Raw genomic sequence first — 25,678 nt, 5'->3', positions numbered from 1 at the left:
CCAGGCCGGGACCTGCCACAAAGGGCTCCTCTTAGAAGCATCTCAAATATATATAAACTGGAGAATATAACTTGACAAATCTGCTCGAACGGGACATGCGAACCTCAAAAGCGGGGCCTGGGGTGGTTGCCCCACTTGTCAGCACCAAACGCTGCTCTTGTCAAAGGTTGTTCAGGATTCACTGCCATACAGCAGGACACTAAGAACACATGCCTGGTACACCTTAAATTAGGGTAAATTTCACACAAACAAAAGTTTTTCTTCACACAGAGAGCCACAGACACATGGAATAACTGGCCAAGTAGTGTGGTAGACAGGAGGACTTTAGTGACCTTCAAAACTCGACTTGATGTCATTTTGGAAGAAGTAAGTGGATAGGACTGGCAAGCTTTGATGGGCTGAATGGCCTGTTCTCATCTCGATTGCTCTAATATTTCATACAAGCAGCACGTGATCCTGGCTTTGAACCCAAATCTCTGGAGCGGTGAGGAAACAACACTAACCACTGCACACTTTGTTGGCACCAACCCAAAAGAAGAAAGTGTGAATCGTTCAGCAAATGGATGCTAATCAAGTAAATTGGAAGTTAAAAAACGATTCTAATCTCTGTGGGAAGAAGTAGTTAACCTGCACTATGACACCAGTAGGAAAAGCTGCCTGATGGAAACATTTCAGCAAAATCTAAACACGAGGAAGTTGGCTCAAGCTCTCGTCAATACTCGCCTCCGGAAAGCTGGCTTGCTTCCAGCTTTTTTGTGTCATCGCCTACAGCTAAATCTGTCTCATATTCTTTCGGCGCTGCGAGTGTCAGCGGCTCACACAAAAACACTTCGAGCCGTTAGATGATCCCCTGCAGCCCCGCTGTATGGGGGTAAAGGCCGAGCCGTACAAAGCAGACGGGGAATTTGCATAAAAATGTGTGTGGCCGCAAAAACTCGCACCGCTGAAAGGTTTCCGAAGAAAAGGTTACTTTTTACATTCATTGTGCATGCTGCTCGAAAACGCCTACTGTGTTAAACTTGGCAGACTCACTGGTATGCATGGAGGTGCAGACATGTGTACGGGCACATGAGGATTAAGATGTCCAGCCTGCACCGTGACCCTGTTTCAAAATGACTGACCCAAGGTAGGACACAACAATGGAGATGCAGCAGCACGGGATAAGCAGTGAATCTAACTTGTATACTGTACCACTTTGTGATCTTCTTCTTCTTTCGGCTGCTCCCGTTAGGGGTTGCCACAGCGGATCATCTTCTTCCATATCTTACGGTCCTCTGCATCTTGCTCTGTTACACCCATCACGTGTATGTCCTCTTTCAGCACATCCATAAACCTTCACTTAGGCCTTCCTCTTTTCCTCTTCCCTGGCAGCATCCTTCTCCCAGTATACCCAGCATCTCTCCTCTGCACATGTCCAAACCAACACAATCTCACCTCTCTGACTTTGTCTCCCAACTTGAGCTGACCCTCTAATGTCCTCATTTCTAATCCTGTCCATCCTCATCACACCCAATGCAAATCTTAACATCTTTAACTCTGCCACCTCCAGCTCTGTCTCCTGCTTTCTGGTCAGTGCCACCATCTCCAGTCCATATAACATAGCTGGTCTCACTACCGTCCTGTAGACCTTCCCTTTCACTCTTGCTGATACTCTTCTGTCACAAATCACTCCTGACACTCTTCTCCACCCATTCCACCCTGCCTGCACTCTCTTTTTCACCTTCTCTTCCACAATCCCCATTACTCTGTACTGTTGATCCCAAGTATTTAAACTCATCCACCTTCGCCAACTCTACTCCCTCATCCTCACCATTCCACTGACCTCCCTCTCATTCACACACATGTATTCTGTCTTGGTGGTCCTACTGACCTTCATTCCTCTCTTCTCATCCTCATATCTCCACCTCTCCAAGGTCTCTTCAACTTACTCTCTACTCTCACTACAGATCACAATGTCATCAGCAAACATCACAGTCCATGGGGACTCCTGTCTAATCTCATCTGTCAACCTGTTCATCACCACTGTAAATAAGAAAGGGCTCAGGGCTGTATGTACAATATGGAAAACAAAGTCACACAAGATATACAGGAGATACACTGATCAGCCACAAGATTCAGGTGAAGTGAATCACATTGATTATCTCGTTACCATGGAAAACTGTCAAAGGGTGGTATGCACTCACTGGCCACTTTATTAGGTACACCTTTCTAGTACCAGGTCGGACCCCCTTTTGCCTACAGTGCTGCCATAATTCTTTGTGGCATAGATTCAATAAGGTGCTGGAAATATTCCTCCGGGATTTTGGTCCATAATGACATGACAGCATCACACAGTTACTGTGGATGATGCGAATCTCCAGTTCCAGCACATCCCAATGGTACTCTATTGGACTGAGATCTGGTGACTGTGGAGGCCTTTTGAGTCCAGTGAACTCATTGTCATGTTGAAGAAACCAGTTTGAGATGATGAGCTTTGTGACATGGTGGGTTATCTGCTGGAAGGAGCCATCAGAAGATGGAGACACTGCAGTCATAAAGGGATGGACATAGTCAGTAACAATACTCAGGTAGGCTGTGGCATTTAAACGATGCTCAGTTGGTACTAAGGGGCCCATAGTGTGCCAAGAAAATATCCACCCCACCATTACACCAACATCAGGAGCCAGAACTGTTGATACTATGCAGAATGGATCCATGCATTCATTTTGTTGACTTCAAATTCTGAGCCTACCATTCAAATGTCACAGCAGAAATCGAGACTTGTCAAACCAGGCAATGTTTTTTCAATCTTCTATTGTCCAATTTTGGTGAGCCTGTGTGAATTGTAGCCTCAGTTGCCTGTTCTTAGCTGACAGGAGTGGTACCTGGTGGGCTCTTATGCTGCTGTAGCCCACCTGCTTCAAGGTTTGACATGTTGTTTGTTCAGAGATGCTCTTCTGCATACTTCAGTTATAACGAGTGCTTATTTGAGTTACTGTTGCCATTCTATCAGCTTGAACCAGTCTGGCCATTCCCCTCTGACCTGAAGGAAGGGCAGGGGGATTATTCAAGTTACATGCTTTCCCAAACTGGTAGGTGGCAGCAACTCGGGAGGCAGCTTGAACCAGTCTGGCCATTCTCCGCTGATCTCTGGCATCAACAAGGCATTGTCACCCAGAGAACTTCCGCTCACTGGATATTTTCCATTTTTCAGACCATTCTCTGTAAACCCTAGTGAGACGTCAAGCAAAATGACAGCTTTTATTGGCTAACTAAAAAGATTACAATATGCAAGCTTTCGAGGCAACTCAGGCCCCTTCTTCAGGCGAGATGTAATCTTGTAATCTACATTCATAATGGCTAACACGGTATAACACCCTAGTTTTGTACACCCTAGAGATGGCTGTGTTTGAAAATCCCAGTAGATCATCAGTTTCTGTAATACTCAGAGAGCTGCCCATCTGGCACCAACAACCATGTCACGTTCAGAGTCACTTCAGTCCCCTTTCTTCTCCATTTTGATACTTGGTTTGAACTTCAGCAGCTTGTCTTAACAAAGTCTACAGGCCGAAATGCATTGAGTTACTGGCTGATTAGATATTTGCATTAACAAGCAGTTATTGTACCTAATAAAGTGGCTGTTGAGTGTATAATAGGCATAAGGTGAACAGTCAGTTCTTAAAGGTGATGTGTTGGTGTCGTAATGCGTCTGCCAGTCTTTACCACTTTAAAGAAACAAGGTTTATAGACTTGTGTAAAATGACTTACACTTAGCAAAGTTAAAGCAGTTGAAGTGCGAGCGTGTGCTTCTGTACAGTGTCCATCTGGGCGGTATGGGGTGAGGGGGAACAGGTTTTCACGTGACGACAGATAGCGGAAGAGAGATGATGGAAAATTGACAACTGAGGGCTAGAAGCAGATTGTGGAAGGAGGAGAGGGGAGATAGGAGGGCGGAGGTAGGAGGGGTGATGAGATGGAGTTTTCCTCTCAGTGAGGAGGAGTATTTTGTCGAAAGTCGGATCTCGCTTTGGCGGCGGTAGTAGGAAGGATGGAGTTTTGTGGGAGGGAGGAGGATGTCCTGAAATGGACAATGTACTTACACGAATATTTTAATTTTGTGTTGGCAGATCTACAGTGTCTGACTCTGATGGCTGGGGCACACGCGGGCCCTGTGGGGCACACAGGGCCTTCTACACTTCATGTATGCCTGGTTAAAATGCAAGCATTTTCATAGCCGCTGCAAAGAAAGAAGTTTAGAGCATTACAGTAATGCATGCATTATTTCAGTGATGGGGATCATGAGATAAGGTTATAAAAAAAAATAACTTATAAGTCTGGAGAATATATATACATACAGTCGACCCTTGATATACGACCGGCCTGACATGCGAACAACTTGGTTTACGACCAAAATTTTTGTTTTGAATTACGACCACCGTTTTGCGTTATGACCCGAATGCAGTCACGTGTATCCGCTTGTGCGATTGTAAACAAAGAGCCGAGAGCGTTTGTAAGCGTCAGTCAGTATGGAGGACTATTTTGGACAAAATTAAATAAATAAATAAATGCGCAAATAAATTAAAGTTCTGTGAAATGTGAGCATAAATAAATAAATGTATCATGAAATGAAGCCTTAATAAATAAATTTGCCATGAAATGAGAGCATAAATAAATAAATGTGTCACGAAATATGTTTTTTGTTGCTTATTTATTTATTTCATTTTGTCCGTAACATTCCTCCAAACCATCATGAAATACGACTTGAAATAAAACTGTCACTTTCACTCGTCAAAGTTGAGAGGGTGGGCTCTAACACACCCTCTAGTTATTGATTGGTTAATCGACTTCTGTAGATTGGCTATACCTAATTCAACATGGCTGTGTGTGAGATGGAAGTAAACGAGATAGCACAAGAATTAATTAGAAAAATGCTTACTACTGCCGATGAAATGGATTTTGCCGAAGATATCACATATTTCAGAGAGAGAATTGTTGCAGAGAAATGGAAGAATGCAAGAAGACTGACGTTCCAGTTTGAATTAAATATCACACATTTTACTTAACCATGTAATTTCACATTTATGATCTTTTCACACTGCTGACATTATTCTGCAAAACCAAAATTATTTCTCTCCTTCCATACTTTACATTATGTTAACTGGGCTACTTATTTGTGGTCTAATAATATTACATACCTGTGAAGGAGATCCTCTTTTCTCCAAGTCCAGAGGCAGCAATGCTCGCTTTGACAAACACACTTGGTATTTTGGTAGAAGTCTGGTCACTTAGACAACAGAAATTATGTGTGTACATTATGTGATGTACTATGCTTGGAGAAGGCATCCTTCTAGTAGACCTAAATTGCCTCCTTGGGTTGTTTGAGCCCCCATACGGGGCAAATAGCCGTGCTACCTCTGCTGTTAATTAAAAGAAGCAACACATTTAATTTTTGACATGCAGCAATATAGTTTTTAACAAGATAAAATTGAATGTGTTCAATAAATGTGCTCATCACTGTATTTCTTTCACTGCAACACTGAAAGCCCAGTTAAATGTAGAGGAGAATCATCCTTTCTGGAATGTGGGCACCATGTTTTGAGGATTGTTTAGGAAAGCTAGAAGTAGCAACATACTACAAATAACTACAGAAGGGTAAAACTGAATGAGGATACCAGGAAACACTGTATAAAAAATATGCTCACTAAACTGCAAGGAACCACAGGTCTTAGAGAAAGAGAGAGACAGAGTATAAATAAATGTTTAAAACCTACTTTAAACAGTAATTATGGGGGGTGGTGAAAAACAAAGAAAGGTGTTATTTAATTACGAAAAGAGGGGAAAAACAGGTAAAACAACAACAAAAACCCCAGAAACCAATTGTATGAAGAATACAAACTGAAATGAAAATGAATCAAATTTTTATATATAAAAAGTGGTAGAAAAAGCAGAAAAAGGCAAAGGTAGTAGACTAACAATTACATAGAATAAAAAATTAAAAATACAATTACATGAAAAATATAAACAATGTGATATAAGAAAATAGAACATATTGGTAAACATAGAAAAATAATTAAGAAAAAAGTAAAAAATGAAATACAGTCACATATTGAGAAATCAAGGAAAAATACATGCATAACAACATAGGAAATTAGTAACGGAAAGCTATTTAATAGCATGAAAAATTAACTCAAAATTGTTTCCACAGTCTTTCTGCTGTGGGTTACTGAATGTACTAAAACAAACACTTGCAACAATATATGTGTATAACATACCGTTAAGTGAGAAGAAAAACAACTATTTTTTATCCTAAAAATGCACATAAACCTGTTTTGTTTCCTCCACATCCTTTCCATCAAATTAATTTCTGCATTCTCAGTCTACCAAAATCACTTGACAGTAGGTGAAAACTGCATTTTAAGATAACCACTGTTCAATTATACTCATTGTAACAAAGTGAATATAAAGAGGCGAGTATGTTTATAAAATGATGGCTCCAACTCAACTATTGTGCGACATTCACAAAATATTTCTGTTAGATTTAATAGCTCTTCAGTATTCAGCAACTGATATTTCGTTTGTGATGTGGCTACCGTCAGGTCTTTCTGTTTACTTGTAGGCAGGTTTGTATTTTGCAGACAAATAACTATTGCAAATTTACAGCGCTATTAGCACAGCCACCTAAAATACAGTAGTATAGTATATCTTGAACAGGAGTAGAGTGAGTACTCGACAAAGTGGGGGTAGGTCTTCGGCTATCAAGTGGGGAACTTACAGCTGAAACCTCATGTGCTGATTCCTGAGGGGATGAAGAGGTTAGAGCTTCCTGAATTAAAACTGCCGCTTCACGTGGCAACTCTGGGCAACTTTTTGTAGCAGTCATATTCGCCATGGACACTCACAAGCACAACTTTAAGCATGCGCTTTGGTACCTTGAGAATCATATGGCTCATAGTTCGATTACTCTAGGCTGAAGGTAACACTCAACAAATCAATAACTAGAGGGTGTGTTAGAGCCCACCCTCTCAACTTTGACGAGTGAAAGTGACAGTTTTATTTCAAGTCGTATTTCATGATGGTTTGGAGGAATGTTACGGACAAAATGAAATAAATAAATAAGCAACAAAAAACATATTTCGTGACACATTTATTTATTTATGCTCTCATTTCATGGCAAATTTATTTATTAAGGCTTCATTTCATGATACATTTATTTATTTATGCTCACATTTCACAGAACTTTAATTTATTTCCGCATTTATTTATTTATTTAATTTTGTCCGAAATAGTCCTCCATAGGGTCAGAGCCCAGATACGTGTGTTTGTGGACGTAATTTCGGTCAGTGTAGTGATTTATATAATTTATTTCAATAATTACTAAGGAAGGAAGAGAAGGTAACGAAGGTAAAGAAAGCGATCACAATCGAAATGAAGAAGGAAATTGTGCGGAAATATGAGAGTGGTGTTCGTGTGACCGATCTCGCTAATATGTACAGCATGTCGAAATCCACCATCTCGGCAATTTTACAAAGAAAAGATTTGTATAAGGAGGCTCCTTCCAAACAATAACCACCTTCCATTTCATTCTCCTCCTCCTTCTTTCCTACAGCCCAAAGATGTCAAATTAAATGGTGAGTACAGTATGAAATTGTTGTTTCTGGTAGGCTAGGCACTTTTTATAACTTTTTGGTTAGTACATTAGAAAAATTATTGGTGTTTTGGTAAATTATGCACATTATACAACCCTTTTTTATTATGAAAAGGTTAAGTGTTGCTGCGGGAGGTTCGGAACGCATTATGGGTATTTCCATTATTTCTTATGGGAAAAATAGTCTTGACTTACAACCAACTTGAGTTACAACCAACCCTCGCGAACGAATTGAGTCAAGGGTCCACTGTAATTTTTTTAAAGTACTTTATTGAACCAAAAAATATAACAAGAACAAACATCAATATATTAAATGTACACATACAACAAAAAGTGTTATAAATAAACTATACAAAGAAATGAATAGTAGAAAAAAATTCCAAATATTCCATCCCTATTAACCCCGTGTAAACCCACACACAGTTATCAAATAAATATTTTATATTTCCTCATCTCCTCCCCAGTGCCGTCCTCATTTATGTTCATAATAAAAATAAAGCCCAGTCAGCCCCGATTCCCAGTGTTGTTCACAGAGTATCACTTGCTACAAATAGCTTCAATTTTTACAATATTCCAACAATGAGTTATAAATTGATTGTCAGTTCTCCCTCCTCTATAGCACACAGTACCCCTTTCGTACACCACACATCCTCAAAAATGTCCATTTTGTGCATTAGTTTATAGTAAGCAAATTCCAGTGTGATTCTCGAATGAAGATTCAGTCAAAACAGTAAGTGGATGTCCACAGGTCCTTTCCCACACTGTTTATTTTTCCTAATTTTTAAAATTGCTAGTTTTGCTTCACCCAGCAAAAAGTTCATTAACTGCGTCCTGTGCCTGTTGTTCTTATTATAAGCGGCACCATATACAGAGCATCCAGAAAGTATTCACAGCGCATCACTTTTTCCACATTTTGTTATGTTACAGCCTTATTCCAAAATGGATTAAATTCATTTTTTTCCTCAGAATTCTACACACAACACCCCACAATGACAACGTGAAAAAAATTTACTTGAGGTTTTTGCAAATTTATTAAAAATAAAAAAATTGAGAAAGCACATGTCCATAAGTATTCACAGCCTTTGCCATGAAGCTCAAAATTGAGCTCAGGTGCCTCCTGTTTCTCCTGATCATCCTTGAGATGTTTCTGCAGCTTCATTGGAGTCCACCTGTGGTAAATTCAGTTGAGTGGACATGATTTAGAAAGGCACACACCTGTCTATAGAAGGTCCCGCAGTTGACAGTTCATGTAAGAGCACAAACCAAGCATGAAGTCAAAGGAATTGTCTGTAGACCTCCGAGACAGGATTGTCTCGAGGCACAAATCTGGGGAAGGTTACAGAAAAATTTCTGCTGCTTTGAAGGTCCCAATGAGCACAGTGGCCTCCATCATCCGTAAGTGGAAGAAGTTCGAAACCACCAGGACTTTTCTTAGAGCTGGCCGGCCATCTAAACTGAGCAATCGGGGGAGAAGGGTCTTAGTCAGGGAGGTGACCAAGAACCCGATGGTCACTCTATCAGAGCTCCAGAGGTCCTCTGTGGAGGGAGGAGAACCTTCCAGAAGGACAACCATCTCTGCAGCAATCCACCAATCAGGCCTGTGTGGTAGAGTGGCCAGACGGAAGCCACTCCTTAGTAAAAGGCACATGGCAGCCCAGCTGGAGTTTGCCAAAAGGCACCTGAAGGACTCTCAGACCATGAGAAAGAAAATTCTCTGGTCTGATGAGACAAAGATTGAACTCTTTGGTGTGAATGCCAGGCGTCACGTTTGGAGGAAACCAGGCACCACTCATCACCAGGCCAATACCATCCCTACAGTGAAGCATGGTGGTGGCAGCATCATGCTGTGGGGATGTTTTTCAGCGGCAGGGACTGGGAGACTAGTCAGGATAAAGGGAAAGATGACTGCAGCAATGTACAGAGACATCCTGGATGAAAACCTGCTCCAGAGCGCTCTTGACCTCAGACTGGGGCGACAGTTCATCTTTCAGCAGGACAACGACCCTAAGCATACAGCCAAGATATCAGAGGAGTGGCTTCAGGACAACTCTGTGAATGTCCTTGAGTGGCCCAGCCAGAGCCCAGACTTGAATCCGATTGAACATCTCTGGAGAGATCTTAAAATGGCTGTGCACTGACGCTTCCCATCCAACCTGATGGAGCTTGAGAGGTGCTGCAAAGAGGAATGGGCCAAACTGGCCAAGGATAGGTGTGCCAAGCTTGTGGCATCATATTCAACAAGACTTGAGGCTATAATTTCTGCCAAAGGTGCATCTACAAAGTATTGAGCAAAGGCTGTGAATACTTATGTACATGGGATTTCTCAGTTTTTTTTATTTTTAATAAATTTGCAAAAACCTCAAGTAAACTTTTCTCACGTTGTCATTATGGGGTGTTGTGTGTAGAATTCTGAGGAAAAAAATGAATTTAATCCATTTTGGAATAAGGCTGTAACAAAACAAAATGTGGAAATAGTGATGCGCTGTGAATACTTTCTGGATGACCTGTATAAACATACAATATTAAAATCTGATCTTAGTTTTCTACACAAATCTGCTAAAAACTTGAAAAAAACTCCTAATCTTATGCATGATACAAACAGATGAAAAACGTTTTCCCTTTGCCAACAAAAATCACATCTGTCATCCTCTGTAAGTTTGAGTCTTTTTAAGAAGGAGTTTGTGGCTATGATGCTGTGCCCAATCCTCCATTGTAGGTCAGCTGTCCATTTGTTGCTCGGAGGCTTGTACAGGTCCCTCCAGGGCGGCACCATCCCACCTAATACCCCTAAATGTTCCCTCCATTGCGAATCGAAGAATGTCTTCAGGGAAGGAAACTGAATCACTTTCACACAATATTGATAAAGTTCTGTTTTGGACAGACACATAAATGACACCACATTTCCTTTGTCAAATGTGATAATCAAGTTTTTGGGGATGGAGTTGACATCGACAGCAGGACAGACCTGTAGATCTGTGCTGGTGGTGCTGATGGAGAATAGCTCAGCTTGTCCGCCTGAAGCATGTCTTTGGTGTGCTTGTGCGTGCACGTGATACAACATCTCATTTAATAGAGGCCTTGCAAAGGAATGGTGAAGCACATAAGTGGAAAATGCCTGCGTCAGCCGCCATTGGACGAAGGGAGCAGTTTGACGCAGGATTGGTTGGAAGTTACGCTTCCCAGTATAAAAGACACTTCCTGCCTGCAGGGGTCATCTTTTGACTGATTCATGGTGGTGAGAGAGAGTTTGCTGTAGCGTAACCTTCAAAGTTCATAGCAGCTTGTGCCCTATTTTGTATATGTTTTCTTTCTGTATTTATAGTATCATGGAGGGCAGGCAGGCACTAACATCTCTACTAGAATGGACTCCCTTCCCAAACCTAGCTGTGAGACCCAGGTGCCAAATAGGCATGAAATGAGGTAGGAGGTTCCTTGCCTACAAAAGGATCTGGACATTGGATGCTATCCAAAGAATGGATACACTGGCATCCCAGCAGGTGTAGATGGAGGAACATTACCCTGCCATGAGGCCAACCTCAAGGAAGGACGGGGGGATTATTCAAGTTACATGCTTACCCCGAACTGCTAGGTAGCAGCAACCCGGGAGGCAGGTACACCAAGAGACACCCACAGGGCATGCTGGGAGTTGTAGTATTGTGGAGCAGCCCTGTTGGGGTCCCTGGTTTCTAACAGGGGGAGCTGCTAGGAGCTGTGCTTCATGGTTTTTGGGACTTCCGATTGACCTGAAAGTAATGTCAATGTCAATTTATTTATATAGCACATTTAAAACAACATAGGAATGCTGTGGCCAAAGTGCTTTACAATAATAGAATAAAAGGAAAACATACAATTAACATAAATAACATAAATAGAAATAAAATAAATAAATCAAATAAATAATAAATAGAAGTAATGTTACATAATCACAATGAGGAAACCATCAGTATTACTGAAGGTCACGGAATGCAAGTGAATAGAAATGAGTCTTTAATCTTGTTTTGAAAAGTTGAATTGTAGACGACTCCTTTATGTGATGAGGTAAAGAGTTCCACAGGCGAGGAGCAGCAGCTGCAGAAGCCCTGTCTGTCCCCCTTAGTTTTATACTTAGTACGAGGGACAACAAGAGACAACTGACCAGAAGATCTAAGCACTCTGGATGGCTGGTGTAAAACACACAATTCGGATAAATAGGCAGGAGCAAGCCCATGTAAAGATTTAAAAACTAGCAACAAGATTTTCAAATCAATTTAAAAACTGACAGGCAGCCAGTGTAAAGAAGGTAATATTGGAGAAACAGAATCAGACTTTCTTGCCCCAACCGGAAAGCGAGCGGCAGCATTCTGGACCAACTGCAACCTGCGTATCAGGGATTTGCTAATCCTAGAATACAGCGAGTTGCAGTAATCAAGGCGAGAAAAGATAAAAGCAGGAGTAGCTTTCTCAGGATTCCTAGAAGATAAAAAAGGCTTGATCTTACCTAAAAGACAAAACTGGAAAAAGCAACTCTTGACTACAGAATTAATCTGTTTCTCAAAAGAGAGGTTACTGTCAAAGAAAGAAAGTACTTCCATTGGCTATGCCCTGGCACCAGAATGAACTGCTATGCCCTGGCCACATCTCGAAATCACTCCCTGGTAAATTTCCAAGTCTTTCAATGGAACTTCCTGTCTATTTTGAGAAATTTCAAAATGAATCTCAGATATCTGACAAAGCACAGGAGGTTATTTTAAGATATCTGGAGATGGATTTGAGATATCTTGAGATTTGCAGAAATTATTTTGAGAAATCACAAAATGCATCTCCAAAAGCTGATATATTGAAATGTATTTGAGAAATCTCAAAATACACAGGAACTTATTTCAAGATTTCCCGAACTGAGTAGGAGCTATCTTGAAATAGACATATTTTCAGATATCTGTAATTCGTTTTTGAGATATCTTAAGTGCATTTCCAGATATCTTAAAATGCATTTTGAAACATTGCTAAATATTAACTTGTCTTGCCATAATACATTCTGAGATATCTGAAATGTTTCTGAAGATATCTCAAATGCAATTCAAGATATCTGAAGATAAGCATTTATGCATTTTGAGATGTATCAAATGCAGGGGTAGCTGTCTCAAGAAAACGTGCTGTGTATTTTGAGAAAACTGAATTAAATATATGTGAGATATCCTGAAATCACTTCCTGTTAAAATTTTGATTCTTTCAATAGGTCTTCCTGTGTATTTTAAGAAATTCTAAAATGAATTTAAAATATTTGACATACCATGGGAGGTTATTTTAAGACATCTTGAAATGAATATGAGATATCTTGAGATGCATGTGTAGAAGAAGAATGTTCTCCTCAGCACCATGTATTTTGTGTGTTTAGTAAATTAGAATCTTTATAATAACTATTTTGTAACTTGCCAGTGAGAAACGCTTTGGCTTATGAACTAACAAAAATATGTTATTCCAGGGTTCAGGAGAAATAGTGTCCAGATGAATAAAATGTAAGCTGTTTCTTGTTTTTCCCTTTCTTAGAGTGAATGTTTCAGGGACATGGTCACAAGGCTGCAGAAAGTACATGTGGTTTATGCAAAGGCGTCTCTCCTGTGCTTAGCTTCCAAAACACAGATAATGCTTAGCTCAACAGACATATTGTTTAACTTTACTGTTTTGATAAGGATGTTCTTTCTGTCTTATTAATCATGAGATGCTGAAGTATAAAAAACCCCTCCTGGCTTTTGATCAGGGTTCAATTGAGCTTTGCGGCAATAAGATATACTCTTTTGAATCTCTACTTACTGCGACTCCGAATGAATAAATAAAGTGAATTGAGAAAATATTATCTGTCTGCTTTCCAGTGTGCCTTTTTCGTCCACACATGGGAATTATTTTGAGATATCTCAAAATGCATCTCCAAAAGCTGATATCTTGAAATGTATTTGAGATATTTCAAAATGCACAGGAACTTATTGCAACATATCATGAACTACATTTGAGATCCCTTGAAAGAGAACTATTCTCAGATATTTGAAATTCTATCTGAGATGTCTTAAGTGCATTTCCAGATATCTTAAAATGCACTTTTAGATATGTTAAATGTTAATTTGCTGACCATACTGCGCTGTACATTGAGATATCTGAAAAGCATTTCCAGATATCTCAAATGTAATTCAAGATTTCTGAAGATGAGTATTTATGCATTCTGAGATATCTCAAACGCACTCTTAGGCATCACAAAGTAACTTCCTGCATATTTCAAGATAACTCTAATACATCTTGAGGTGCAGTATCTCAAAATCACTTCCTGTTAAAATTTCATTTCTTTTAATTGGTCATCCTGTGTATTTTAAGAAATCTCAAAATGAATTTCAAATAAATGACAAAGCATGGGAAATGAATTTAAGATATCTCGAAATGTATTTGAGATATCTCAAAATGCACAGGAATTTATTGCAAGATATCTTGAACTGCATTTGAGATACCCTGAAACAGATGTATTTTCAGATATCTGTAATGCTATTTGAGATGTCTTAAGTGCATTTCCAGATGTCCTTAAAATGCACTTTGAGATATCGTTAAATGTTAAATTAGCTGATCATAATGCAGTGTACATTCTGAGATATCGGAAATGCATTTCCAGATATCTCAAATGCAATTCAAGATTTCTGAAGATGAGTATTTATGCATTCTGTGATGTCTCAAATGCAGTTTCATGCATCTCAAAATAACTTGCTGTGTATTTCAAGATAACTCAAATACCTCTTGAGGTATCTCAAAATCACTTCCCGTTAAAATTCTGATTCTTTCAATGGTTCTTCCTGTCTATTTTAAGAAATCCCAAAATTAATTTCAAATACAGTATTTGACAAAGCATAGGAGGTTATTTTAAGACATCTACAAATGTATTTGAGATATCTTGAGATGCGCAGGAATTATTTTGAGAAATCTTAAACGCATCTCAAAAAGCTGATATCTCAAAATGTATTTGAGATATCTCAAAATGTGCAAGAACTTATTGCAACATATCTGAAACTGCATTTGAGATTTCTTGAAAGAGATATCTCTTTTTGAGATATCTTAAGTGCATTTCCAGATATCTTAAAATGCATTTTGACATATTGCTAAATGTTAACTTCCTGACCATAATGCAGTGTACATTTTGAGATATAAGAAATGCATTTCCAGATATCTCCAATGCAATTCAAGATTTCTGAAGATGAGCATTTATGCATTCTGCGATTTCTCAAAAGCAGTTTTAGGCATCTCAAAATAACTTCCTGTGTTTTTCAAGATAATAATTAATAATAATTCTTTGCATTTATATAGCACTTTTTCACTACTCAAAGCGCTCACCAATTGCAGGTTAAGGGCCTTGCTCAAGGGCCCAACAGAGCAGAGTCCCTTTTGGCATTTACAGGATTTGAACCGGCAACCTTCCGATTGCCAGTGCAGATGCCTAACCTCAGAGCCACCACTCTAACAAAAATACATTAAAAATTCCAGTTCTTTTAACGATTCTTCCTGTGTATTTTAAGAAATCTCAAAATGAATTTCAAATAAACGATAAAGCATGGGAATTTATTTTAAGATATCTCAAAATATATTTGAGATATCTCAAAATGCCCTGGAAGTTATTGCAAGATATTTTGAACTGCGTTTGAGATCTCTTGATAAAGATGTATTTTCAGATATCTGTAATTCTATTTGAGGTGTCTTGAGTGCATTTCCAGATGTCTTAAAATGCATTTTGAGATACAGTTAAATGTTAATTTGGCTGACCATAATGCACTGTACATTCTGAGATATCTCAAATGCAATTCAAGATATCTTAAAATAGTACATATGCATTTTGAGATGTCTGAAATGCAGTTTCAGGCATCTCAAAATAATTTGATGTGTATTTCAAGATAACTCAGATACATGTGAGATATCTCGAAATCACTTCCGGTTAAAATTCCAATTCTTTCCAAGGTTCTTCCTGTCTATTTTAAGAAATCTCAAAATGACTTTCAGATATCTGACAAAGCACGGGAGGTGATTTTAAGACATCTAGAAATGTATCTGAGATTTTTTGAGATGCTCAGGAATTATTTTGAGATATCTGAAAATGCATCTCCAAAAGATGATAACTCGAAATGCACTGGAACTTTTAGCAAGATATAATAATAATTCATTACATTTATATAGTGCTTTTCTCAGTACTCAAAGCGCTATCCACACAGGGAGGAACCGAACCCACAATCTTCCACAGTCTCCTTACTGCAAAGCAGCAACACTACCACTGCGCCACCTCTTGAACTGCATTTGAGATCTCTTGAGAGAGATGTAAGATATCTGTAATTCTATTTCAGATGTCTTAAGTGCATTTCCAGATGTATTTAGGATGCATTTTGAGATACCATTAAATGTTAATTTGGCTGACCACAATGCAGTGTACATTCTGAGATATCTGGAATGAAATTCAAGATTTCTGAAGATGAGTATTTCTGCATTCTGTGATGTTTCAAATGCAGTTTTAGGCATCTCAAAATAACTTCCTGCATATTTCAAGATAACGACACATACTTCTGGAGATATCTTGAAATCACTTCCTGCTAAAATTCCGATTCTTTCAATGGTTCTTCCCGTGTATTTTAAGAAATCTCAAAATGAATTTCAAATATTGGACAAAGCATGGGAGGTTATTTTAAGATATCTCGAAATGAATTTGAAATGTCTCAAAATGAACAGGGATTTAGAGCATGATATCTTGAGCTGCATTTGAGATCTCTTTCAAGAGATGTATTTTCAGATATCTGTAATTCTATTTGAGATGTCTTAAGTGCATTTCTAGATGTCTTTAAAATGCATTTTGAGATACCGTTAAATGTTAATTTGGCTGACCACAATGCAGTGTACATTCTGAGATATCTGGAATGCAATTCAAGATTTCTGAAGATGAGTATTTATGCATTCCGTGATGTCTCAAATGCAGTTTCATGCATCTCAAAATAATGTGATGTGTATTTCAAGATAACTCAGATACATGTGAGATATCTCAAAATCACTTCTGGTTAAAATTCCAATTCTTTCCAAGGTTCTTCCTGTCTATTTTAAGAAATCTCAAAATGACTTTCAGATATCTGACAAAGCATGGGAGGTTATTTTAAGACATCTAGAAATGTATCTGAGATTTCTTGAAATGCTCATTAATTATTTTGAGATATCTGAAAATGCATCTCCAAAAGATGATATCTCAAAATGTATTTGAGATATCTCAAAATGCAATGGAAATTTTTGCAAGATATCTTGAACTGCATTTGAGATCTCTTAAAAGAGATGTATTTTCAGATATCTGTAATTCTATTTCAGATGTCTTAAGTGCATTTCTAGATGTCTTTAAAATGCATTTTGAGATACCGTTAAATGTTAATTTGGCTGACCACAATGCAGTGTACATTCTGAGATATCTGGAATGCAATTCAAGATTTCTGAAGATGGGTATTTATGCATTCTGTGATGTCTCAAATGCAGTTTTAGGCATCTCAAAATAACTTCCTGCATATTTCAAGATAACACACATACTTCTGGAGATATCTTGAAATCACTTCCTGCTAAAATTCCGATTCTTTCAATGGTTCTTCCCGTGTATTTTAAGAAATCTCAAAATGAATTTCAAATATCGGACAAAGCATGGGAGGTTATTTTAAGATATCTCGAAATGTCTTTGAGATGTAAAACAGGGGTAGGCAATGTCGGTCCTGGTGAGCCGCAGTGGCTACAGGTTTTCATTCAACCCAATTGCTTAATTAGAAACCAATCATTGCCAATCTCAGACCTTATTTAATTTTATGGCTTGTTAGTCTGTGCAATGTAAGGCTTTTATATCGTAGATTTTTTTCCTTTCCAAGGATATCATCCAAATGATTTGAAGCCTAAAACAGATCATTTTCAGTCTGTCACATTTTTCTATTAAGTGTTTTATTAAATCAAACCGTGCATGATGAATACACACAGATGTAATTGGAAAAAAGCTAGCTGGAGAACTGCTGGCTGCTTTGTCTTTTACATCTTATTGCTAATAAGGAGCAATTAAAACACTGAATGCAGCAGTTTAAGATTGAAATAAGCAATTAAGGTTGGAGAACCTTAACAAGCGAGACCACTAAAATGAAGCATTAAAATGTCACTTAAGCAATATGTGCTTCATCAGCAATAATTGAGTTCTCTTTAAGGAACTGGGTTGGAACAAAAACCTGCACATACTGTGGCACTCCAGGACCGACGTTGCCTACCCCTGATTTAGAGCACGATATCTTGAGCTGCATTTGAGATCTCTTGAATGAGATGTATTCTCAGATGCCCGTAATTCTTTTTGAAATGTCTTAAGTGCATTTCCAGATCTCTTCAAAAATGCATTTTGAGATATTTCTAAATGGTAATTTGGTTTATCACATTGAGACCCCATCTAACCCTGAAAACTGAAGGAATCTGCCCCCAGTTCAAAAGCGAAAAAAAAAAAAACCCGGCATCCATCCAGCTGTTATTCTGTGAGAAACTTGGCACTGACACCGGAACTGTTAGAAATTACAGGGTGGTCAGTTCCAGACACTAAAACTAGGAAGAAAACAGCAACAATAAAAAAACCTTTTCATGATGTCAAAATCCCCCCCCCCCCCCCCTCCATTGATAGCCTGTCCTGCTAACCGCGTTCTGTATCTTAACGGAGACAGCAGGTAAACGTGGAAGCAGCCCCCCAAATCCGCCTTCCACCCACACCCCCGTGCCAATCAGCACATTTTTCGCTGCCTCTGAAGCTCCGATTGCCGATCCGCACCGCCGCTGTTCTCGGGTCCAGTTGCTATAAACGCAAATTCTTCTGCCTTCCTGCCCACCTCCAGCCCACGCAGAGCTCCAATAACGCAAGTTGCTGACTGACAAGAAATAAGAGGCACACACGCACGCACACACACACACACACACACATACTGAGGACTGGAGAAAGGGGCACGATTTCCCAGTAGTGTCGTGTCGGCGGGGTGTTTCCTGCCCCAGTATCCCGATTTCCTGACTTCGCTCGCAGAGCCTGGCGGCTGTCGGCGCTCACATGCTCGCTTTTCCTTCCTGCCCTTCTGCGTGGCCGCGCATCCCTACGCAGCAACAGCCTATGGAGACGGATCGCCGCACTCCGCTCGGCTAATTTTTTTTTTCCCTCCAGCGAACGAGTCCTTCTTTACTGGCACACACACGGAAAAATCGCGCCTCGTGCAAAATGACATCAATATGAGGACTCTTCGACACGGCACAGGTCACCACCGTAAATTCCTGGATTTGGATGTACTTTATAAAGTAAGGCTCGGAATTCGGAGAGGCGCACGATCGGTAAGTTAACGGACTCGCTTAGGCGTGGTCGGGCTCTGCAAAGAACCGGGAAACGTGAGGTTCAAGCTTCTTGAGATTCGGTAGTTAAGGAGATGCGCCCACGCGAGGTTTTTTCTTCCACGGTGTGGACTTTTCCTGCTAAATCGCGAGGTAAAGTGGCAAAACCGTTATCGCTAGAAAGGAACTGGGCAGTTTTAAACCCCGGGGTTCCACCCCAGCGGCCGCAGCACTCGTATGGGTAACTAAATCGCAGTCGGGGAATCGTTCATGAGTGCCATTTTGTGTGTGGGTATGTGCATGTATGTGTATGTTGTAAATATCTCAACATATTTATGCTAATGTGTCAAGTCAGCATGCTTATGTCTAATAGTACACGGCAAGTCGACGCTCATTCATTTCATGAAGACACGTTTTCTGTCAAGGGGTCGCGTGGGGGAGGATGAAGGAACAAGGCAGGAATCCGTACATCACGCCATATACATTTATACGTCTGTAGGTCTGTTAATACGTGGTGTGGTGTGCTGGATCAGGCACTCAACTTTTTAAAAAACACAAGGCTGTGCCTCAGTGCCGACATCTGGCTTAATGTGTGACCAGGAGTAAGTCACTGAACCTCCCTCTGCCCTGCTAATCCTAAAAGTATACCCATTGCACATGAGAAATTGTAATGTATTCGGATCGCCTTCCTCATTTTGAACATAAGACATATTACAATTATATGTATCATTGGGAGGGCAGCATGGTGGTGTAGTGGTGGTAACAATGTTCTCCCTGTTTCCCTGTGGTGCACTCCCAAAGACATGCAGGTTAGGGAAAATGCTAAACTAGCCCTAGTGTGCTTGTGTATAAGCATATGTGTATGTGTGGGTGTTCGCCTTACGATGGGGTGGCATCCTGCCATGCACCCTGTGCCAGCTGGGATAGGCCATACTCCTATCCTGACTTCTTATTTAATTACAGTTTTTATGTAATTATTTCTTATGGTTGGCATGGTGGCGTTGTGGAAGCACTATAATAAGGAGACTGGTGTTCCTATCCTGGCTGTTCTTTGTGTGGAATTTGCTTGTTCTCTGTGTGTGTTTCCTCTGAGTGTGCTGGACTTGTACCCTGTCCGTATATTGTTTTTACTATGTGCCCCATTATGGTGGCATAGGTTCCAGCAAGGTAATACAAAAGAAAAAAATGACATGAAAATACAGAAAAGTGATGATAAGACCATATAGGTAAATATAAAAAGTCATAAAAATGTTGCTTCTGGTGCACCATCCTACACTCAGACAAGAGTCCCACAAATGATTGGCAACATTTGGTGCTGTGGTTCTTTATATCTATCTGGGGAGGAAGAGGTGGGACAAGTATTTTTTTTTTTTTGGCCACAGGAAATGATGTCAGCATTCTTGGGTGGGTTTGGTTTTTGAGGTTAAAGAGGAGATTTGTTACTGACAGCGCCCTCTTCTGCTTGGAGGTGTTATAGCCCTTTTTTGCAGGCCTATAGCTGCCTCACTACTTGCACATATCTGACAATATATATATGGTACATGTGTATGTGTGTGTGCATCTTCTGTATTACCATCTACCCAGAGAGAGTGAATGTGTGTGTATATACAGTATAAATATATATATATATATATATATATATATATATATATATGTATATACATTTTTTTTTCCAAATCCCAAACAGGGTTATAGAGAAGCTTGTGCTTATCCCAGCAAGCATAGGTCACACATGGTGCTAGTCCATAGCAGGATGAACACACTTATGTGTGTGTGTGTGTGTGTATGTATGTATGTATATATATATATATATATATATGGTTGAAATAGTTTATTGTCAAATAATGCAAAGAGTACGCGACACGTGTTTGGCGCCCAACCACCAGTCGTGGCCAGAATATTAGTAAAATCTGTAAATGTACAAAAGAAAAATTATTATTTATTGTAGTAAAAATCATGAAATTGTATAAATCTGTAAAAGAAAAATTAATTTTTATTTAATAGAGTAAAAATCATGAAAGGCCATCCATCCATTATCCAACCTGCTATATCCCAACTACAGGGTCATGGGGGTCTGCTGGAGCCAATCCCAGCCAACACAGGGCGCAAGGCAGGAAACAAACCCCGGGCAGGGCGCCAGCCCACCGCAGGGCACACACACACACCCACACACCAAGCACACACTAGGAACAATTTAGGAACGCCAATGCACCTAATCTGCATGTCTTTGGACTGTGGGAGGAAACCAGAGCACCTGGAGGAAACCCACACAGACACGGGGAGAACATGCAAACTCCACGCAGGGAGGACCCGGGAAGCGAACCCGGGTCTCCTAACTGCGAGGCAGCAGTGTTACCCACTGCCGCTACCGAGCTGCCCTAATCATGAAATGAGAATTAAATATTTACTCTCTTACTGATTGGAGGTCCACTATGCTTGATGAGTAGTTATAAGAAACTAAATAAACGATCCATTCATTTTAAATGACATTCTTATAAATAAAATTGCCAGTGGTGGACCTGCCAATTCTGGTATTCTATGGCAAATGCCAATCGAGCTCCACGGTGTTGGGCAGGCAGTGAGCACAGGGCCCACTAGAGGACGTCAGGCCCTCAGGCCACCCTCATGAAGTCTGTTTCTGATTGTTTGGTCAGAGACATTCACACCAGTGGCCTGCCTGCTGGAGGTCATTTTGTAGGCTCTGACAGTGCTTATCCTGTTCCTCCTTGCCCAAAGGAACACATACCGGTTGGTCTTGGTGTTGGGTTAAGGACCTTCTATGAGGGGCCCTGTCCAACTTTCTAAGAGTAACTGCCTGTCTCCTCGAATCTCCTCCATGCTCTTGAGACTGTGCTGGGAGACACAGCAAACCTTCTGGCAATGGCACGTATTGATATGCCATCCTGGAGAAGTTGAACTACCTGTGCCAGCTCTGTAGGGTCCAGGTATGGTCTCATGCTACCAGTAGTGACACTGACCGTAGCCAAATGAGTGAAAAAACAGTTAGCCCATTCATTCCTGTTTTGGGGGTCATCTCATTGTTGCCCCTCTAGTGCACCAAAGCAGCTGAAACTGATTAACAAGCCCCTCTGATACTCAACTGACCGGATCAATAGCCTACAAGTGTCATTGACTTGATGCTGTACTCTCGTTAAAAAGTGTTCCTTGAATTTTTTGAGCAGTTTATATGTACAGTCATATGGAAAAGTTTGGGAACCCCTCTTAATTCTTTGGATTTTTGTTTATCTTTGGTTGAGCTTTCAAAGTAGCAACTTCCTTTTAATATGTGACATCAATACTTAGTTGAGCCTCCTTTTGCAAATCTAACTGCCTCTAGACGCTGTCCTCCTGTAGCCTTTGATGAGTGTCTGATTCTGGATGGAGGTATTGTTGACCATTCTTCCATACAAAATCTCTCCAGTTCAGTTCAATTTGATTGCTGCAGAGCATGGACAGCCTGCTTCAAATCATCCCATAGATTTGAGATGATATTCAAGTCAGGGGACTGTGACGGCCATTCCAGAACATTGTACTTCTCCCTCTGAATGAATGCCTTTGTAGATTTTGAACTGTGTTTTGGGTCATTGTCTTGATGGAATATCCAACCCCTGCGTAACTTCAACTTTGTGACTGATGCTTGAACATTATCCTGAAGAATTTGTTGATATTGGGTTGAATTCATCTGACCCTCGACTTTAACAAGGGCCCCAGTCCCTGAACTAGCCACACAGCCCCACAGCATGATGGAACCTCCACCAAATTTGACAGTAGGTAGCAGGTGTTTTTCTTGAAATGCGGTGTTGTTCTTCTGCCATGCAAAGAGCTTTTTGTTCTGACCAAATGACTCAATTTTTGTCTCATCAGTCCAAAGCACTTTGTTCCAAAATGAATCTGGCTTGTCTAAATGAGCATTGGCATACAACAAGTGACTCTGTTTGTGGCGTGAGTGCAGAAAGGGCTTCTTTTTCATCAACCTGCCATACAGATGTTCTTTGTGCAAATTGCACTGAATTGTAGAACGATGTACAGATATACCATCTGCAGCAAGATGTTCTTGCAGGTCTTTGGAGGTGATCTGTGGGTTGTCTGTAACCATTCTCACAATCCTGCTCATATGCCGCTCCTGTATTTTTCTTGGCCTGCCAGACCTGCTGGGTTTAACAGCAACTGTGCCTGTGGCCTTCCATTTCCTGGTTCCATTCCTTACAGTTGACTGATAGTTTAAACCTCTGAGATAGCTTTTTGTAGCCTTCCCCTAAACCATGAGACTGAACAATCTTTGTTTTCAGATCTTTGGAGAGTTGCTTTGAGGATCCCATGCTGTCACTCTTCAGAGGAGAGTCAAAGGGAAGGAAGCACAACTTGCAATTGACCACCTTAAATACCTTTATATCTCGTGATTGGACACACCTGTCTATGAAGTTCAAGGCTTAACGAGCTCATCCAACCAATTTGGTGTTACAAGTAATCAGCATTGAGCAGTGACAGGCATTCAAATCAGCACAATGACAAGGGGACCCACATTTGTGCGCAGCCAGTTTTTCACATTTGATTTAATTTCCTACAACTAAATACTGCGTCACTAAAAATCTTTGTTCGGAAAACACTGCAGTACTCAGATGTTCCTAGGAAATGAAAGACAGACCACTGTTATCTTTTTTGTTGAAAGGAGAGTAAATTATTATGCAGGCTGATATGGGTTCCCAAACTTTTTCATATGACTGTATATGGAGACACTTGTGAGGTCCTCTGCTCCTTGTTGCCCACTCAGGTCTGCTGACGAACAGCGTCTACCAATGGCACCTCTGCATGGTATCAAATCTCAAATCTCAGTTCAGACTCTTTTCTTTTCATGTGCAACTCCTAGCTGGTGGAATGAACTGCCCACCTCCAATTAAACTACCGACTCCTTGAATGTGTTTAAGAGGCGTTTGAAGACCCTCTTGTTCTCTGAATTTCTGCCTAACTTATATGTTAGGTTTTGTAATCTAGAAATTGTAAATCACTTGTATTCTGGTCTGAGGTCTTCACTTGTGATGATCAATTTTGTCACCTTGTCCTGTCACACTTGTCCCCAAACAGTCCCCCAGTCTGATGTTTACTCGATTATGTTGACCTCTTTTGTAAGTCGCTTTGGATTAAAGCATCTGCTAAGCAAATAAATGTAAATGTTATTTTTATTGTGTGTCGTGATGCTGTGATTGCTGACAGATCGAATACTTCCCTTTGAACCTGGGATATTGATAGACGTAAACCAAGGATGGACTGGGCAATGTGGATACATAACAAGAAAAGGTTTGGTGCTCCAAAGTACTCAGTGCTTTTTTTATTTTCCAAAACCTATCTGCGGATTGCTGATGTGGACTAATTATGCAGACCCACTGTTTTTATTTTTAAAAAATCCTCACGCTGCCATGGACCTCTAAATACGCTTTACCACATACTGCACTGTATGTGTGTTAGTTTGCCCTGCAGTGGACTGGCAGCTTGTCAGACTCTGTTAGCCAGCCCCCTTGTGACTTTCATTAATCAGTATTAAGAATGTCATGTTATCTGGTTCAAATTCACAACAGTATTCTTTAACATTTCATGTTCATAAGAGAAATAATGCAGTACTGTTATTTCAGAGAGTTGGCCTGTCTGACTAAATCTTTTGATTAATCCTTTCGCAGGCAGTCAGTCTAATTTGGAGGTGACCGAAACAAGATGAGATCTTCATCTACAAGGCTGTCAAGCTTTTCATCTAAGGATTCGCTGTGGAATCGGTAAGGGCATATATTCACTATTAACAGTGTCAAAACATAAATAAGAAATATTAATAATATAATCATTGAGCAGGAAGGGCAGCTTAGCTACTTCATGGATCTAATGTCTTGGCTTCCAATTCCATACATCTGGTTATTTTCTGTCTTCTTGCACTCTCTCCCCATGTCAATGTGGGTTTTATTTCCAGGTACTTGGTTTTTCTTCCATATTCCCAATGACATGTGTTATTTTAACTGGCAATTCTAGATTAGCATGGTATGTGAATGGGTACTGCCATGGACTGGCCCTCTATCCCTGCCTTGCACCCTGCTATTAGGATAAGTCACATCCTCCTACACTCCCCAATCGTAATTAAGGAGATCTAAGAAAGTTATTTTTGTATTCAAATCTCTCTATTATAAAAGAAAATCTTGAGACGAGACAAGAATATTGCCAAGAGATTTTTTCAAGTCCCGCCCTCCTCTCAACCATTACAGATTAACGGCCCATACCCACGGTCCTCTCACCTCTCATTCATGTGAATGCTTTTGTCAGACACAGTTCCTGCGCTCTTATAAAGTTTTACGTTTTCCTCACTTTAAGTTCCCAATAAAAGAAGACTTATTATGTCCAAATCTTATTGAAGACTTTCATCCCGAAGGGTTATCAACAGAAGAAATGAGTACACGGGCAATCGTAGCACAGAGAAACGATAAAGTCAAACGAATTAACGCAAAAATTGTTGATGGGCTACATGGCAAATTGGTTAAATGCGTATCAATAGACTGTGCTGAAACAGTTGGTGGTGATGTTGCGGAAGATGAAAACATCAGCTTACAATATCATGAAGAATATCTACAAACGCTAACACTGTCCGATCCTCCACCGGCTGAATTACTTTTGAAAGAAGGATGCATTGTAATGTTATTGCATAATTTATGTCTGAGTGATGGGCTATGC

General features: G+C 40.1%; 1 protein-coding gene across 1 annotated transcript in view; it reads left to right on the top strand.

Annotated features, from left to right (window-relative positions):
* The first annotated feature begins 18,553 nt into the window (after positions 1 to 18,553).
* The window catches only part of LOC114653844 (arf-GAP with SH3 domain, ANK repeat and PH domain-containing protein 1-like), a 354,271-nt gene continuing 347,146 nt past the window's right edge, over positions 18,554 to 25,678 (top strand). The window contains 2 exon segments of the mRNA XM_028804406.2: positions 18,554 to 18,976; positions 24,646 to 24,738. Coding sequence (XP_028660239.2) covers positions 24,680 to 24,738 — 59 coding nt within the window. The 5' untranslated portion in view covers positions 18,554 to 18,976; positions 24,646 to 24,679.

Source organism: Erpetoichthys calabaricus, chromosome 6 (assembly GCF_900747795.2).
Source record: "Erpetoichthys calabaricus chromosome 6, fErpCal1.3, whole genome shotgun sequence".
Classification (NCBI taxonomy): domain Eukaryota; kingdom Metazoa; phylum Chordata; class Cladistia; order Polypteriformes; family Polypteridae; genus Erpetoichthys; species Erpetoichthys calabaricus.
Note: the sequence above shows the minus strand (reverse complement) of the source record. Positions and strands in the feature narration are given on the sequence as shown.